The sequence below is a fragment of the Petaurus breviceps genome, unplaced genomic scaffold, assembly GCF_028583685.1.
Source record: "Petaurus breviceps papuanus isolate PSGF00001 unplaced genomic scaffold, PetGlider_PUasm1.0 551, whole genome shotgun sequence".
NCBI classification, from domain to species: Eukaryota; Metazoa; Chordata; class Mammalia; order Diprotodontia; family Petauridae; genus Petaurus; species Petaurus breviceps.
Genome location: NW_027186372.1, coordinates 12,684,554 through 12,704,111, shown reverse-complemented (window position 1 = coordinate 12,704,111; position 19,558 = coordinate 12,684,554). Strand labels below are relative to the sequence as shown.

The following is a 19,558-nucleotide window of genomic DNA, read 5'->3' as shown; positions in this document are numbered from 1 at the left end:
TGGGCCTCAGTAATACTCCATTCCCCTACGTATGTTACAATGAAAAGAAAAGAATGGCTGGTGGATAACTTTTTTTTCTAAAAAAGCAAAGAATTAAAACAAAATTTGCATTTGTCTCTGGAGTTCATTGAATAATTCTAAAAAATACCGTATTTGGAATCAGAAATTCTGGGTTTAAATCCTGACTCTGTTACTCACCTGTATAATCTCCCTGATAGAAGGCAAACTCCTAGTAAGGAGGCCAGTTTCATTTTTGTCTTTGCAACCTCAGAACCTAAAATAGTACCTGGGGCACAGTAGGTCTTTGATAAATGTTTATTGACTAATTGATGTCTCTAGGTATTGGTTTCTTTCTCTGGAAAATGGGGGGGGGTAGACTAGGTGATCTCTAGGATCTCTGTTACCTAGAGATAGGTAATCTACCTACCCTAGCCGCCCAAATCTAATTACAGCCCTTCTGACTCTGAATCTAAAATCCCAGGATTCTCATGATGTTTGGCAAATAGGTAAATCTCTGCTTCTAGCTCAGGAAGATGGTTTGGGGTTAAACCTGTATCCTGACTGATCCTTACAGATAACCAGCCAATGCCTGTGCTCTAAGTAGAGCCTGGCATGTGTCAGTGAGCAGGGTAAAGAGGAGGGGCAGCAGCACTGGCCACCCCTGAGGGTGTGAGATATTAAAATACCTACAAGAATTTCTTCTTGAAGGAGAACTGAAAGCATGTTCAAAACAAGTCCAGAGCTAGGAAAGGGGGGGAGGGGGGAGAAGAGGCTAGTGGATCTTAATAAGTAGGGATAGGTGGAGGCAGACACCATAATGTAGCAGAAATAACACTGGACTTCGAGTCAGAGGATCCGGGTGTGAGGCTTGATTCTGCTAGGATTCTGTGTGACCTTGGGTAAGTCACTTATCTTCCTTAGTATTCTATCTGTAAGAAGAAGTGGTTGGATTAGATGACCATTAAGGTGTGTTCCAGTTCTAAATCTTTGACTATGATTCTTGGGGTGGGGTCCAGAAATCAGGGTGTGACTCAGAACCACACAAAGGACCAAACACAGGCTTATTAAACCCGAGGCTTGCTTCGATCCCACAGGTACCCTCCTCTTATCTCACCATCCATGTGCTGGGTCAGACATTCTGGGTCAGCAGTCAGAGACCCCGCTAGACTTAGCTGGTCCTCTCGGTGGCTTCTCAGGCTGTTCACTGTCCCTAGAAGTTTTTGCATGGGGCCTGGCTGGGGGAGGGCTGGAGACAGAGCTAGAGGGAGCACATTTCTTTGTTCACTGGTCTTCTCTGTGGAGAACACCAGAATCAAGCATTGGCCACCCAGGACCCTAATGCTGAGACCATGAGGGAAGGTGTGGCCATACCCTCTGCTTGATCCTGCCTAGACTCCGGTATTCTCATGACCTCACAAGACAGCAATCTGAGGGCTTGGTTCACTAAGGATCCCACCCTGCTCCCTGCAGAGGAAGGAGTCTTGTCCCAGTTCCTGCCACCTTCCTGTGAGCACTGTTGGCAAGAGGCTAGGCGGCCAGAGGGTTCGAAACAGGCCATCCCTGGGCCACTCAAAGAGCATCAAAGTGGAAGGAAGAAATCTATTCTTGGAAGGCCACGACTCTCTCTGTACCTACAGCTTATCCTGGCAACAACCCATGGATGTCCTCATTTGACCCAAAGACACAAAGGCAGTACAAGTAAAGAGTTAAGCCACCTGTCTCCTTGCCCTGGGCACCTTTCATGATGATAAGTAGGGGCTGGTTTTCTCTGGGCCTTAAGGACCCCTCGCCCCTGCTTCTAACTGTACCTTCTTACTTCTGTCCCCTTCCAGGTACCCTGTCCTTCACCATGACAGAGTCTCTTCCCTGAAAGTTTTAGTCCCTAGGAACCTGGCTGGCCCCTTACCATCTCCCTGCAGACAAGAGTATAGTAACTCAGCCCAACAAGGTGATATGGGCTTCCTTACATGTTACTTTTCAGTTTCTACTCCCTATCCTATTCACCCAGAATCCCCAGGGATGCAGGTTGGATGGGATACTCTCCCTGATATCACCCGTACCCAGGGGCACGGCCAATGAATGCCCCTTGTATTAATCCCTTGCCATTCACTGCTCTCCCTAATGCTACCGAATGCATGAAGTCTTTCTTGAACTCCCCAGTTAATAATGCCTTCCCACTCCAAACAACATTATTTTTATTTTGGAAACCTTTTTCTGTATCTAAGTAGGTACATGATATCTCCCCCATTAGAATTTAAGTTCCTTGAGGGAAAGGACAGTTCACATTAGTCTGTGTATCCCTAGCACTTAACCCAGTTCCTGGCACACAGTAGGCACTTAATAAAAGCTTGCTGATGAGTGATTGCCTGGAAAGAGGTGAGTGACACAAGTTTCCCCTTTCCCACCTCTCTTGAGGTTGTCAGTAGGGGATTTGGCCCCTGGTTGCAGGGGAAGTTTGTGAGCATTCAGAATTACTGTTTGAGAAACACGGTTTCATTCATTTATTTCCCTTAATTAACAGTGTGGTACAGTGGAGAGCACGTTGGAGGAGTCAACAGACCTTAGTTAAAATCCCACCTCAGTCAGGTCACTACCTGTGTGTCCTCGGGCAGGATGTTTCACTCTGCTAAGTCTCTGTGTCCCCTTCTGAAAGATAAGGGAGTGGGATTTAGATAACCTTGCTAGCTCTTAACCTATGATCCTATATCCTGTGGACCCTGATGTGAAATGCACTGTAGTCCAGCTGGCTGAATGCCTAGAAGAGATTGCTTAGCTGGGGACGGGCCCCATACCCTTCCCATTCCATCCCACTTGGATCTCACCACACTTGGAGTGTGAGGCCTTGGCTTCATGTCCTACGCAATGCTGCTGGGGCCTGATGTAGCAACCACTGTTTTTAGCAACAGCATGTTTGTCCTTTCACCCATAAGTACAGGATGGGGAGGGGAGGTCAAAGAGAGGAAGGGCTGGCTTGGGAGGGTGTAAGCCACCCATCGGCCTCCTCACGCTGCAGTTTCCCTGCTTTGCCCCAAGCCGATGGGGAAGCGGGGACCTCTGGGGACCCCAGATATGACTTTGGAAACCCGCAAGTTTCTAGTCAGTTTCCTTTCCCGACATATTCCAAAAGAACCCTCACACCTACCAAAGGCAATGGGTGCAGAACAGGTCCCAGCCCATTTTACCCGGAGCCAGCAGGCAGGTATAGACACCAGTGGGGCTTTATTTCTTGGAATCAGGAGATGATGGGGGTGCCAAGCTAGTGCTACTGGGGCCAAACATCCCATGGCCTTGGTATGTTTCTACTGGCAGCTGAGGGCTGGAATGCTTCTCCGAGTAGCTGGCCTGGTCACCTCCACCCAGAGGCATGCTGGCGCCAGCTCCTACTGACCAGGGGAGATTGGTAACATTTCAGGGTGAGCATCTACACCTCAGAACCCTGCAAGTGCCACAGATCAGGACTTGATTTATTGTTTTGTTGATTGACTTAAGAAAGCGATAGAGAAAATGTTACCAAGACAAACTAAACTTACAAATGTGTCTTGTGAACATCTTTTTCCTCCAGAAAGCCTGTTAAATATTTACCAGCCTCAGCCTCTGACTGACAGCTCACCATCCCCACTTCATTTAAATCCAACTCCCTGTGCAAATAGACATTACCCTTGTATATCATTGGTCCTCTAAGGCTGAATGACAATCCCCTTCACTTCCTCTTGGGTATATTTGTGGGGTAAGGGACATGGCACTCTTCTTGAGGAAGGGACAAGGGGGAGGTGGAAAGGGCCAGCAGAGATCTGGCACTCTGGGCACTGCTTCCAGTGACTTGCATCATGGAAGCCTCATCTCATTTTGGAAAAGGGGGTGACCACTTCCATATAGGAGGAAGCTAAAATCGAGAGGAGAGAGAATAATCGTTCAAGTGTCTGAGGTCTTGAATCTAAAGGTATGATAAGAATCCCACACATGCTGTGATAATTACAATCATAGGAAAATTGAGATTTATATGTACAGGATCTGAGAGACCATCTGGGCCAAATCCCTCATTTTACAGATAAAGAAATGAAAGGCTAAGGAAGTAAAGCAACTTACACAAATGTATTGCAAAAATTTCAGAGGCTAGATTTGGACCCAGGTCCTCTGACTCAAGACCCACTGCTGCCTTGCATGAATAAGTTTATATATTATTATAACATGTGTTTGGCTAGAGAACGCACCTTTTCCTCCTCCTCAACCTGCTCCTCTGCCTTCCCCAGCAGTATCCCCTGACCCTTTTGAACCCTGGCTAGAAGCTTCCTTTGCATGCTGTGCCTAGAGAGTGGTAGGAAGGACCGTTTCCGCTCCCACAATTAGAAGGAGTTATTTTGGTCCCTCTTTCCACAAGCTCTTTACAAACATCTGAGAGGCAGAAAAAGCTGGACATTAGGTCCTTGAACATTCAGTGCTGGGCTATCTTGGCAGTTGGAAGGACTCAATGGTGCCAATTCCCAAGAAGGAACTCAACCCGATTTGGAGGTGGATGAGATATTGGACTCAGAAGCAATCCAATTTAGTGGGTAAACTATCAGACTGCTAGTTTTGTCTCTACCTATGACTTACTGCGTAATCTTGTAAGGCTCATGAAAAGCCTCAGTTTCCTCATATATAAATATAATATGCATGTAATATACAATATACAAATACAATATGTATATACAACATACACATATACAATAAAATGTAAAAAAAACAGAGGGGAAAATGAATTTCAAAATTTGGTCATGTAGTCCAACCTAAACCCAAAAGGAATCCCTATTAGAACATATTTGACACAGGGCGGCCAGGTGGTGCAGTGAGTGAGAACGCCAGCCCCGGACTCGGGAGACCTGGGATTGGTTCCGGCCTCAGATACTTAACACCCACACAAAATAACTGGCCGTGTAACCTTGAGCAAGTTACTTAACCCCAATTGTTTAAAAAAAAAAAAGAATATATTTGACAAATGGTCATCCAGTCTTTTCCTGAAGCCCTCCAAGAAGGAGGAACCCACTACACCTCCCAAGACCACCTTCTAGCAGCTAGATTGTATAATAGATAGAGCTTTGGGTTTGGAATCAGGAAGACCTGAGTTCAAGTCCAGCTTCAAGACACTTACCAGCTGTGTGGCCCTGGACAAATCATTCAACCTCAGTTTCCTCCGCTGTAAAATAGGGATGATAATAATAATAATAGCACCCCCCTTGCAGGGTTATGAGGATTAAAGGAGACGTTCCTTGTAAAGTTCCTGGCACACTGTAGGTGCTATGTACATGTTAGCTATGACTGTTGCTATTGTGGACAGGTCTAACTTCTCAGAAGTTTTTTCCTGACGTGAACCCTGAATTTGTTTCTCTGGAACTTCCACTTAGAGCTTCTGGTTTTGATCTCTGAGGCCAAACAGATGCAATCTAGTCCCTCACACATAACAGCAGGTCAGATACTTGAACAGAGCTATCCTGGCTCCCACAGCTCCCCCCGGCCCCCATCTTTTCTCCAGGCTAACCATCCCTTTGTTCCTTCAAGTTATGCTCATGTGACACATAATCTCTGACCTTCTCCCTATGTTTCAGCCTTGAGGTTGGTCACCTCTGAGTTGTTAGAAAAAAAGCTACTCTGCCCATCGAAGCAGCATTGAGAGAGGGAGACAGCACTGGGGTCAGAGTCAAGACAAGCTAGGTTCGAATTCAGCCTGATGTTCACCGACTGTGTGAACATGGGCAAGATTACAACCTCTCTGAGCCTCCGCGTCTTCATCTGTAGAATGGAGAGTATCACTGTGAGGATCAAAGGAGATCACGTACAGAAAGTATTATATAAACCTTAACATGCTAAAAAAAAAAAACTGCAGCCATCACTAGCGTTGTTATGTGTTTTGTGGAAGGTCACAATTTCCTCTGAATCCCTATGACTGAAACCTTCTCTTAATCTTCTATAGCAGATGTGTCAAACAGCCCCCACACAGCTTACAACACTCCCAAGGGCAGTCTGAATCAGATGCAAATGTAATTGGGAAATTTTCAAATAAATCAATACAATATAGATAATATTAATATTTTTTCCTAAGTCAATATGCACCGCACAGGGGTCCTTACGCATGGTTTAATGGCCCCTGTTTCTATTAAAATTTAACACCACAGGTCTACAGATTCTTTTCTCATAGTCACTCCCAAATGATGAGAAAACTTAGTACAGAGAATAATGCTAAGAAATCAAAATAAGATGAAGTCCTATTCTCTATCTTTTATCTACCAAGTACCGTAACTAGAACTATTCACCTGAGGCAAAGACCACACACCCTACTGAGGATGAAAGGTTCTGTTTGGAGTTAGGGGAATGGTGGGGAGGGGCATGGGCAGAGATGCCACAGGATTAGTTCAAGGTCATGGAGTAGGTAAGAAACTCATCCCAGTGAGTCATCTGTTAGCTTAATATCATAACCTAGGTCTATACCGTGCCTTATTATGTTTGATCTCTTGACTTGGGGTGACTGTGAATAAGGAAAGAGAAAAAGAAAGTAATTAAACGATATGATAAATTTGATGTATTGCCCCCCTCACTGGGAATGTTGGAGAATTGAGCAAGCATCCATGAGATAAGAGAGGGAGTGGTACAAGATTCCCTCACTGGAGCATAGGATTGGTTTCTCTCTTTTCTTCCATTGCCCTTGGCATTTGGACATCATAATCGCCAATCAGGGGCCTGGGACAATGAGTAGATTGAAGCCAGACTTGGCAATATCCATGTGGGTGCTGGGGTCAGGCAACAGATGCCATTGCATTGAGACTGTTACATTATCCTGAGGCAGACCAGAACAGCCAGGATGATGGCTGTGGTGGCCACTGCTGCTGTGGCCTGAGGCTGTAGAGATCAGCTGGCAGGAATGATCTAAATACTGGACTGGAGATATGATTGGGGTCCAGAGAAGCAAAATCTCAAGTCCTGTGACTGGCAGTTTTGGGAAATCCTTTTAATTAACAAGGAGAAAAAGACTAATTTCTTCTACCAGTTTTGCCCCAATTTCCCTTATTGTAATCAGTTCTTAGACATACACATATACATACATACACACACACACACACACAATACACAATACATGCATTTCTTCATGAGCTGTGGGTATGGGTGGTTTGGGAATTTCCTCCCTCTACCCTTGAAGATATGCAAGGATAAGCAGAAAGAGGCCTACAAGAGGTTAAAGGTCTATGGTTCCATGTAGTATCACTAGAATTTTTTCTTACTGTTTTAACAATGTCCAAGAAATCTTGTCATCATAATGTATTGAGATTCTGAGTTTTGCAAATATGGCAGGCTATAGCCAAAAAAATGAGCACCTGGACGCAGGGTAGAACTGAAGTATCGATTTTGTATTTTTGCTATTTTGATTAGTATTCTATTTTTTCCTCTAGGGAATTCCAAACTTGAACAGCGAAAGTTTGAACTACTTAGTACCAGCCCTAAAATGAATGCTTGGTGTTAGGTAACCAGCCTAGACATTTGTAGGTTGAATGCTCCCTGCTGATCAGTAAAGATGCTACAGTCTTTAGGAAGGCCATCCTACATTTGCTCTAGACAGAAACTGGACTGGTTGCTCAAGGAGAGAACCACCTGATGGGCAACCAGCTGTTGTACTCCCTTGTTGGATATTTAATAGAGTGACACACTGCCATCCTGTAAATGTAAAACTGGCAGTTCATGACCATATTTGGACTGTTTCCACAGCAGAATGCCACAAGTTTCACAGATGTCATATGTAACAGAGTATAAAGAGAGTCACACTCTTTAACTGGGCCCCAAGTTCCGCAGCTTCTGTATTTCAGGACTTTAAGTACTGGCAGCACTCTAAATTTGGCATCTTAGGCAAAACCCAAGTCACCCCACCCTGGTTATGACTGTATCTAACATGGTGACAAGGCATCTGACCGAAGGAGCCCTTTCCTATCTACCCACCCCTTATAACCAGACTGAGAATCTGAGCTTAGAGGACAGTGATTATCCCTCTTCTTCTCATTACTACATTCAGTGCCACAGCCCCCACGGCAGATTAGGGTCATGTAGAGAGTAAATCTACAAATACCTTTGATTCACTCCCAGGACCAGTCTTTGGCAGAAATATAACAAAGGCAAAGGAGTCTGTGTGCAGCATCTTGGTGGAGAGTCATAGACTTGAAGACTGAGAAAAGCCTCGTGTAGAAGGTGGGATTTGAGTCGAGTCTTGAAGGAAGTTAAGAAACAGAGGCAGGGAGAGAAAGCATTCCAGGCATGGGAGACAGCCAGGAAAAAGGCACAGTGCTGGGAAAATCGAGGGTCTGAGGGAGGAACAGAACCAAGGCTGGAACGTAGAGGATCAAGAAGGGAAGATTGCAAAAGCAAGAAGGAGCCGGTTGTGAAAGGTGTTAAAAGCTAGAGAGAGAATTTTATTTGATCCTGGAGGCTGATTCCTCCCATTGCACCATGATGCCTCCCACAGCCTCATTTTATAGTTGAGGACCCTGATATCAGAATGAAGTAACTTGTTCATAATCACATGGCTTGGGGCAGCTAGGTGGAGCAGTGAATAGAGCACCTGCCCTGGAGTCAGGAGGACCTGAGTTAAAATCCATCCTTAGACACTTGACACTTACTAGCTGTGTGACCTTGGGCAAGTCACTTAACCCCAATTGCCTTGCCCCCCCCAAATAAAACAAAGCATAATCACAAGGCTGGTAAGCATCTGAAGTGGAACACAGCCTCTTCTGTATAGGTGTAAGTTTACTCCTGGTCTCCATGTCCCTGGAAAAGCCTTACTTCTCTGAGAGTAGAGGCTGTTCACCTCAAGTCAATGGACTTGAGTTTTTTTTTTTTTACATCTTGATGTAATTGGTTTCCTTTGTCATCTCATGTATTTTACACATTTAAAAGCATGATTCTGAGAAGGGGCCCCTGGCTTCACCATACTGCCTAAGGGGTTCATGATGCCCCAAAAGATTAAGGATTCCTGTTGTAGAGAGAGACAGAGAAGCCAGAACTGATGGTGGCTTCGGCATCTTCCTGAGCCCTCCCTCAAGTATTCAGTCAGAGGCTTGGTCTGACAAAGAGTTTCCTGGTATTTCAAGGACAGGATATTTAGAAATCTGGCCAATTTATCTGCGCCTGCTACTTCCAAGACAGATTCATCTAGCTTTAAATGGATTTTGATAGACACTTGGCTTTTTGCTGGAAGGAGCCGGGGTTGGTATATCTCTCACTCTGGGACGCTGCTTTCTGTATGTCCTTGTACAGTGTAAGGCATACGGCAGCGACTACATAGTTATTGAATGATCTAACATCAGGGAGCCATCATTTTACCTACAACAGCATTAACTGGACCCTTCTACGCCTGGTCAGAAAGTTAGATTTCTGCGCCCCCTGGTGGAAGAGGCAACCCCACTATTTCATCATTACAGTCTGACATGTCTCATTCCTTAGCCTCCTTCCCTTCTTCCTCCCATCCCTCTGCTGAGGCAGGCTCAAGCTTTGGCATCAGATCACCTGGTTTCCTACATTCCCACACAAGGGAGTGGCCCTATGTTCGTTACTCACTGGGAAATCTGGGCAAACTCCATCATAATCAAAAGCCCCTATCCAAAGAACAGAGAATAAAGGTTTTCCAACCATCATCTATTACCCATCATGATTATTTCCTTGTCTGGAGGACCCCATTCTGCCCCAGGCATCCCCAAGGACTCTTTTATGCTCTCTCGATGATCTCACTAGCTCACATGGGCTCACCTATCGCCCCTATGCAGAAACTTTATGGATCCTTCATTTCTCTCCCAAACTTCAATTCTACATCGTTGTTGTTCTTCAGTCATTTCAGTGGCATCTGACTCTTCATGATCTCATTTGGTGTTTTCTTGGCAAAGATACTGGATTGGTTCGCCATTTTCTTCTCTAGCTCATTTTATAGAAAAGGAAACTGAGGGAAACAGAGGTAGTTGACTTGTCCAGGGTCACCAGCTAGCAGGTATCAGATGTCAGATTTGAACTCAGGAAGATGAGTCTTCCTGAGTCCAGACCCACTGCTCTATCCACTGTGCCACAGTTACCCCTATTAAACATTTCCTTATTCCCGGAAGCTATTTTTATCTTAATGGATCCCAAGATGTCATTAACATTTTTTGCTGCCATCTTACATTACTGACTCAAATTGAATTTACTGTCCACCTAAAATGGCCAGATCTTTTTCAGACAAACTGCTGTCTAACCCACTGCTCCCCCATATTATATTTGTGACATTGTGACTTTAAATTCAAATGTAAGACTCTACATTCATTATTGAAATTCTTCTTAGATTGAGCCCAACTCTCTAGCCTGACAGGTTCTGTCTGGATCCCAATTCTATTCTCCCATTCAGCTTTGGACAACTTTGATGGCCAAGGTATCTATAACTGTACCCAGATTGTTGCTAAAAATGTTAAATAGCTCAAGGCCAAGTCTAGATCCCTGGAGCACCCCAGTGGGTACCGCCTAACAAGGTGAGAATGCATCCTTAATGACTGCATTTAGGGTCTGGGCACTACCATCCAGGTACCTGGGCTCACAACTTGAAGTAATTTTCCTCTCCCTCATCCCTCACATCCAAATCACTTAATCATTCTTGTTGATTCTTCATTATCTGACCTCAGGGCAACAAGCAAATAAGCACAAATAGACAAGTGTTCAACAAACCCAAAGATTTCAGCTACTGGAGTAAGAACCCACTATTTGACAAGAACTTCCAACTGATAGTCAAAAGACACAAACAGGCAGTCTTCTGAGGAAGAAATTCAATAACCATATAAAAAAAAAGCTCTAGATCACTAAAAATTGGAGAAACATACATTAAAATAACTTGTGGAGCTGTGAACTGATCCAGTTATGCTAGGAAGCAATTTTGAACTATGCCCCAAAAGTTATTAAATTGTGTATACCCTTTGATCCAGCAATACCACTATCATGTCTATACCCCAAAGAGATCAAAGAAAACGGAAAAGAATGTTTATAGCAGTTCTTTTTGTGGTGACAAAGAATGGGAAACTTAGGACAATGTTATCAATTGGGGAATGACTGAAGAAGTTGTAACCTATGATTATAATGTAATATTATTCTGTTGGAAGAAATGATGAAGGAAGGGGATACTTTCAGAAAAACCTGGGAACCAAGACAAAGTTAAGTGAGCAAAATCAGAACACTTTATACAATAACAACAATATTGTAAAGACAAACAACTTCAATATTCTTAGGAACTCTGTTCAACACAATGGTCAATCATCCCAATGCTACCCACTTTCAGAGAGAAAGACAGATCAAGACTTTTTGGGGCAGGGGGGTTTGGGGTGTGTGTGGAGGGTCATTATCAATGAGGGAATTTGTTTTGCTTGATTTTTATGTGTTTGTAGCATGGAACTCTATCTTTTTTGCTTTCTCAATTTCAGGGGAGTGGAGCAGGGTGGGAAGGAGATTATGGCATATCTTTGTTTGAAAAAAAAACTATTAAATTTAAAATAAATAAAATAGGAAATGCTACTGAGGAAGCATTCCCTTCACACCAAGAAACCAGCCAACATAATCCACCCAACCAGATGTCAGGTGGACACCAGCATTGGAGAAATGGATCACTCTAATTTCAGATTATAGGATTATCAATTTAGAACTGGAAGGGACCTCAGAGATCATCTGGTCCAGAGGTTCCCAAACTTACTTGGCCGGTATACCGCCCTCTTTTCTGAAAAAATTACTCAGCACCCCCCTGGAAATCTTTCTTTAAAAAAATTTTTTTAATGACACATCTTAAATTTAATAATTTATTGTAAAGTGGGGGGGGTGTTCCTGCATTGAAATTTTGATGATGCAATATTGTATCATGTGGCCATATAGTATTGTATTATAAACAAGTCATTACATGCACATATTCCTGCCAATGCATGCTGGAATTCCCAACAAGACAATGTGCAATACACTTGCCTATCAACACTTGCTTGTTAAGACCTGTCATCAGACCTGACCACTGATTGGTTATAAATTGCATTTTGTGTGTTTATGTGGAAAATAATGTAATCACTATGACCTTAACTCTGTTACATGACAGATGAAATATGTATGAATGATTTTCCAAAATTTTCTTCTCATCTTTCCTTATGCTTCCACTGTCCCCTTATTTTTATTCAATGCCCTTCAATTGCACTTGAGGCTACTACCAATCCACCTGGATTGTTCCAGTGCCCCCCAGGAGGAGGTTTTGCCCACTTCAGGAACCTCTTTAGTAGTCCAAAATTACCTAGGTAATAAGTATCAGAGCCAAGATTTGCAGTTGGCTCTTTCCATTGAGCCATTGTGGAGGATAGAAGGATGAATAAAGCATAGAGAAATTATGTGATTTTCCTAGGATTGCACAGGTAAGTGGAAGAGTTCAGAACTGAACCAAGGCCCTTTGACTCCAAATTAATCCCCCCCTTTTCCTTACATGGCACATTCTCTTGCTAATTTCATAGTTATTATTTGAAGAAGGCATTCAGGAAGGCCGACTTGAGAGTAGACTCACAGAGACCCTGTCAATCAATCAACAAAATGTATTAAGCACCTACTAGGCATCGTACTAATGTTCAGAGGCATCAGCTGAGAATTAGCATGATGTAAGTAAGGCATGAGGACATCATCACTAGAATCCGTTGAGTGGGTTCTAATCTAAGAGGGACAAGTCATTTAACTTTGGACCATTGGACCATAGATCCAGAGCTGGAAGGGACCCACAGCTAGCCCTCTAGTCCCACCATCCCTCTTTTGACAGATGAAGAAACCAAGGCCCAGAGAGGCAATGTAATTTTTCCAAGGGCACAAGTGGAAAATGCAAAATGAGAACTCCAGACTTCTGAATCCAGAACGAATGATCTTTCCATGTTGCTTTGCTTCTGAGGGCCTCAGTTTCCTTATCATTAAAATTAGGGAATTGAATGAGACAATCCTCACAGTGCCTTCTCACTTTAGTTCCTATGATCCTATAAGCTTCCAACAAACGGGAAAGTATGGGAGTAAAGAATGGGAGGACATTGAAGGGTTAGTTAGTATGCTGGTATTACACAGAGACTTTGGTTTTTGTTTTGGTACCTTCCCAGACAGGCAGCTGTGTGCTATTCCCTTCACCCACTGTCTTCCTCCTTCCCCCCTTTTTCTCCCCAGAGGAGGAAGGGATTGTGGATCTTGACTCTTTCCAGTCCTTTCCAATATTGAGGCTGAAAGAACCTTTCCTTTTTCTTCTGATATTCTGCCTCAGTTATCACCCACTCCCAAATAAAACAATAAGTTCTTTTTTCTTTTTTTTTGCTTTTTTTGAGGGGGCAACTGGGGTTAAGTGATTTGCCCAAGGTCACATGGTTAGTAAGTGTTAAGTGTCTGAGGCCAGATTTGAACTCAGGTCCTCCTGACTCCAGGACTGGAGCTCTATTCACTGTGCCACCTAGCCACCCCAAGGACAATAAGTTCTCAGAGCCAGAAGAGAGACCTTAGGGATAATCTAGTCTAACCTTGCGATTTTAAAGAGAAAACAAATCTGGAAAAAGTGAAATGATTTATGGAGGGTCACTCAATCAGTAAAAGGACTGACCCAGAATTCAAACCCAGGTCAATTCCAAGTCTAATGCTCCATTCACTGAGCCATGACACTAAGAAGTCTGGAAGGCGTCTTGATATGCCTCACTCTCAATTATACAAGGGACCACTTGTATAATGGATTCATGGAAGGGTTGCAGGTCAATAGTAAGGGCTTGATCACAGTTTTTTCAGTACAACTCACACTAAGAGGGTCTGCAAGTGAGTCCACAGAAGAACACTAGACTCTGCCACCTGCTTGTTACCTTGGACAAGTCATTTACTTCTCTGTGTTGCGGTTTAAACCCAGGGATGCCAAAAAGCTGTTGAGGTGGGGGCTTTGCCCACCCAAAAACTGTTGTGATTTCATGATTTCATAGGCATTTATTGAGATTGATGCCTCTCATGAAGCGGGTCAAGTTCCAAGATGAACCAGCAACTTTAAAGAAAGCAAGATAGATTTTTACAGGGTAAAGATGCAATGACACAACAGAAATTTACATAGAATAGAGGAATATCATTAATATTAAAGAGGCAGGAGGAGTTTTTTAAGGGATTAGGTGATGGAGGAGGGGTCCCATCTATGCGCAGGTTAAACATTCTGGTCATGCTGCCCTCCAGCTGGCTAGCTATTGTGGTCCTGTCTTGGGCTAGATGGATGATGTGATTATGATTGCACACCTGTTCTCGTGGGAAAGGCTCTGGTGGCAGTGACCAGGTAGAGGCAGTAGCTAGGTTCCCATCACATGGACACACCTGCTGTTTCTGTGGAATCTAAGAGTTCAGGGACACACCTGTTGCTCCAGTGAGCAGTGAGGCATATCTGAAGAAGTTAGGACATTGTGTGTGTGTGGCTGGGGGGGTGGGGGGTTAGGTAGGTACAGTGGGCCTGCTGTTCACTAGGGCTAGGCTTATAATGAAGTTTGAATACTGGGGCTGGGGGCAGCTTTATTAGGATTCCATCATCTGGACCTCAATTTCCTCATTTTCTTTAAGTTGGGTATGGAGTGAAGAACTAGACTTTCTGAGGTTACTTCTAACTCTAAATTTATGATCAAATGAGGTATATTTTGATAAATATGTATTGTTGTTCAGTTATTTTCAGTCACGTCTGACTTTCCATGACCCCATTTGGTGTCTTCTTGGCAAAGATTCTATAGTAGTTTATCATTTCCTTCTCCAGCTCATTTTACAGATAAGGAAACTTAGGCAAACAGGGTTAAGTGACTTGCCCAGGGTCACACAACTAGTAAGTATCTGAGGCCAGATTTGAACTCATGACTCCTGGCCCAGCACTCTATCCACTGAGCCACCTAGCTGTCCAAGATATATACATATATATATATATATATATATATATATATATAATTTGCCAAATGATACACATATTAGCAACTAGAAATATAAAGAATGGTCAAAGAATTGGCTTTTTCCAACTTGAGACAGTAAGTCTTAGAGATAGAACCAGGAGGAGGGATTCTTTCAGTGGGGGAATAGGGGATGGGGACTGAGAAAGGCAGAGGAAAGTAGGGGTGGAGGGTTTTTAGCAGTGCCAGGAGAGGGGCTGACCTGCCTCTCCACAAGGCTTAGTTATCTACAGAGAGGTCCTCCATGGAAACAGGGGGATGAGGGGTGGTGGGAGGTATATCTTCAGTGGTTTTACCACTGTGATAGACAGCTTATTTGAGTTGAGGAAATGGTAGTTATCTTGGGAAAAAAATTCTCTACCAGGATTGGGGAGTCTGTGGCCCTCTAGGTCCTCAAGTGCAGCCCTTTGAATGAATTCAAATTTCACAGAAACCCCAAAAGGATTCGTTCTGGGAAGTTTGGATTTAGTCAAAGGGCCACACTTGAGGACCTAGAGGGTTACATGTGACCTCAAGGCTGCAGGGTCCCCATCCCTGGTAGCCCTATTTGCCCTATGTTAGTTATAGCTGCTTAGAGAGTCCTCGGTCCAAAACATCTTTTCTCAGTCATTTGAATCCAGCCTCTTTGGTCTAGGTCTATGCTTGGCAGTACAAGAAGCTTATGACTTATTCCTAGCTCCGCCCTGCTTCCGACTTCCAGTCCAGCTAAGCTTTCTCTAAGTTTCTTCCATCCTTCATCCAGCAAATTCTCTCATTGTTTCCCTCTGTATTATTGCTGATTTAGATCAAAATGTGTGCCCGATAGGTCCTGGATTCTGGGGTATCAGTCTATCCTGGTTTCCCAACGTCTATAGGAATCTTTGAGAATGGCTGATACAATTCCTAGCTCCCCTAATGGTGCATAAATGTGTCTATTTTCCTGCAGCCACTCCAGTATTTGCAATTTTCTTTTTTTTGGTCTGCTTCATCAATTTGATAGGTGTGGGTGGAACTTGGGAATGAACATAAAGCCTTCTGCCTTCCATTGGAAGACCAAGTTTCCTTTCATCTGCTAGGTCCTGGGGAAGCCCAGTCCAATCAGTCCATTTGCATATCTAAATTGCCAGATGACATCCTGACCCCAAAGCAGGCAAGTGTGCACAGTGGGGGAAAAAGCCTTTGATTCAGACGGTTTGAGCTCAAATCCTGTTCCAGTTACTTAAAACCTATGTGACTTTGGACAAGTCACAACCTCTTGGGGTTGCTGTTTCCTTATTGGCAGAATGAGTAGGTTGGACTAGATGCCTCCGAGACCCCTTTCGGCATTAAGCTCTGAATCCAAGTGTGGTACAGTGTGTCCCAGCAGCAGGCTGGGAATCAGGAGACTGAGCTGGGTTTGAATCACAGCCAAACAGAACAGAGAGGGTGGAGGGAGAAGGAAAAGGATGCAGCTGGAGGTAGGGAGACAGAGAAGATGAAAACGTGAGAAAGGGGCTGAGGAGGAGAGAGTAAGTAAGAGGCTGGAGACCAGAAGGGTAAAAAACAGTTGTAAGGGGAATGCATTTTTCTAAAGCTAAGGGTACATCCCCCCTGCGATCCCACCCTTGAACTCAAGATGACTCAGGCTTCCCTCTCCCAATAACTCTGGGCCCTAGTGACTCTATTTCCCTATGGATGAAGAATAGGAAGTCTCTTTCTATCAAGGCAATATTTGGATTTCCTCCCACGGTGTTTATATTTTCCCAGGCGAGGATGAGAAGCCCCAGACACGGCATCACCAGTGTTAGTGACGTTCCCAATTCTCCACTCAGTAAAAGTTCCTCTCTGTCTAATCTCATTCTTCCAACTGGCTGTGAAGTGGAGAAGCCAGCACACTAAAAAAGTGAGGGCAGCCTTAGGAAGAGAGAGTGCAGCACAAAGAGGGAGGAGAGGGGAGAGAGGAAAGGAGATAAGAGGGGGGAAGGGGACGGAGAATGGTGAGGGGGCTTTAGGGACCAAGTGGGCCAGTCTCTGAGTGGCAACCACCATCTAGCCCCAAAGGGCACACCTCCGGTCCCCTCCCCACTCCCATAACCTCCCCCCAGATAATTGAGTTTGCTTGAGCCCCAGAGATATTTCAATCAGCTGGGGCTGTTTGCTGCCAGACCCAAGAACATAGTGAGAGAAAACAGCTGTGAGAAAATAGAAAAGGAAAACACACAGACTCATACACACAGGCCCTGGGACACTCCCAGGGCTTCCGAAATAGCCCTGAATAGAACATATTTCTCCCTGTTCTCGGTGACTCTGCATAGAGACACCCCAGCCCCCTTTACAGAGAGGCCATAAGAGTTTACTCTGCATTGAAGTCTTGAAAGTCAGGATCCAAGGACCCAGGGGTGGTAGGGGGGCCTGTACTCTTCTCTTTGGGGGTGCCTACCTTTATCCAGTGCTATTCTAGTTCCTCCTTGACAGGCTCCTGGGATGAGCCCCTAGGCCATGGGGGATGAAGCAAACTGGGAATACCCTTATTCTTTCAAGTTTATCTGAATTAATCTTTGGGGTCTCCTGCCTTGATAAACATATGGATCTCTGGTAAGGACCTCAAGAGATGGGAATAGCCAAGGCTGTGGTGGGGGTGGGGAGGTTAAAGAACCTCAGTACTATGTTTTGAACTTTATCTGACACTTCACTGCCTGCCATCCTTCCCAGGGACCCTTTTATTTACTCCATCATCATAACCCCGCACTCGTGTGCCCTGCCTAGCCCAGCGCTCATGCTGTCTGCCCCATCCTATGCCCGTCCTGGCATCTGCTTCCTTCTTACCCCTGCCACCATATACTGTAGACCACAAGTGTATGTTTTCTAGTGTTTATAGACAAGGAAAGAGTATTTACAAATTCAGAAACAAGACAGCCCTTTCCTAGCCCTCTGTATTGTGCCCATAGAGCAATTCTACCTGCATAGCCATCATCCTACAAGCCATTCTTTCTTGTATTTCCCAGAGTCCATTTCCACCATCCTCCCCACGCACCCTTCACCTTTCACCCCTACCATGCCCACATATGCCAGTGCTCCCTCAGATTCAGACTCTGAACTGCAGATGCTTCCTACCTTCCATTGGGGGAGCCAGGCTTGGGGGCTGGTCAGACACTTCCCCACTCAGAGCCCTTCAGTGCTGCTGGTCTGACTGTACTGAGAGCCCAGATGTTGTGCTGCATGCAGACCAATGAACACAGCTGTCTGCCCTCTACTTCCCCTCCTCCCAGGCTGGGTGGGGTGAATTGCCTCTGGGAGCCCCTGCCCGAGAAACAACTGCCTGAAATGCTTCCAAGAGCCTCAGCTGCCAAGTGGCTCCCTCCAGCCCCTCCACGGCCTCCCAGCAGCACCGCTGCCTTTCTCCTCGGCTGGAGTGGGGGTTGGGAGGGAGGGAGTCTCTGGATCCTGACCCTTCCCAAACAACCCCCAGGGCATCTCTAGGGCCATCTCTGGCTCTGATCTATCACTCAGGGCCAGGCTGAGCTCTCCTGGTGTAGAGGGGACAACACTGACACATATCAAATGTCATATAATGCCAAAGGGGGTACACCCCAAATCCAGCAAAGCCTTCACTAAACATCTAGAAGTCCCCTGTGTCTGGACCCAGAGTAGTCCCAGGGGGCTAGGGGAAAAGTTGGCTCTGATTTCCTGTTGCACAGACTCCTCGGTCCTGCTCCTACTCCTGCTTCCCAACCCTATTTATTTATTTGCTTTCTTTTTTTTGGAGGACAGTTGGGGTTGTGACTTGCCCAAAGTCACAAAGTAAGTGTGTCAAGCGCCTGAGGCCGAATTTGAACTCAGGTCCTCCTGACTCCAGGGCCGGTGCTCTATTCACTGCGCCACCTAGTCACCACCTTCCCCCCCCCCCAATCCTATTTAAAAGCACAGAACTGGAGGGCGCCTTGAAGATCATCTAGTTCAACAACCTTATTTTACAGTTGGGGAAATTGAGCCCTGGAACAAGAAAGCAATTTGCCTGATGCAGCACAGCAAGTTAATAGGAGGGGTTAGGACTAGATCCCAGATCTTCTTACTCTGAGTCCCATCTTAAGAGTCTATTAAGGGCAGAAGATTGTTGGCTTGAATATGCCTCTTATGACCTCTTGTGCTCTCATCAGTGGATTCAACCTGTCAATCAACAGGAACGGATTAAGCATCTGTTATGCACTAGGCAAAGAGGGTATAAATATGAGTGAGACAGAATTTGACTTCAAGAAGCTTCTAGTTCAAGGAGCAGAGGGGAGGGACATATGTTCACAGAGAAATAAATTTGACATCCACAAAATAATGATGAAGTCTGGGGGAGCACTAAACTACTTGGAGAATCAGGAAATGGTCTCTTATAGGAGATGGCATTTGAGCTGAGCCTCGAGGGAAGCTAGGGTTTCCAGAGGTAGGAGTGAGAAGAGAGGGCATTCCTGGCATAAGTCATGGCCTGGACAAAGGCATGGTGAGAGGAGATGGAATGTACTATATAGGGAACAGCATATAGCCCACTTAGGCTGGTGGGGGGAGAGAGAGGGAGAGGGGGGGAGAGAGAGGGAGAGGGAGAGGGAGAGGGAGAGAGAGAGAGAGAGAGAGAGAGAGAGAGAGAGAGAGAG

The 19,558-nt window shown here is 44.9% G+C and overlaps 1 protein-coding gene across 4 annotated transcripts in view; it reads right to left on the bottom strand.

Annotated features, from left to right (window-relative positions):
* Positions 1-19,558, bottom strand: part of LOC138172676 (rho GTPase-activating protein 7-like) — a 126,400-nt gene that overhangs the window by 83,635 nt on the left and 23,207 nt on the right. The window contains exon 1 of one of the 4 annotated variants that reach the window (XM_069102404.1): positions 18,033-18,158. The exons of the other annotated variants lie outside the window; for them this stretch is intronic. Within the exon in view, the coding sequence (XP_068958505.1) occupies positions 18,033-18,039 (7 nt within the window). The 5' untranslated portion in view covers positions 18,040-18,158. Of the gene's footprint in view, positions 1-18,032; positions 18,159-19,558 lie in introns of those variants that run through there. 4 annotated transcript variants of the gene reach the window in all.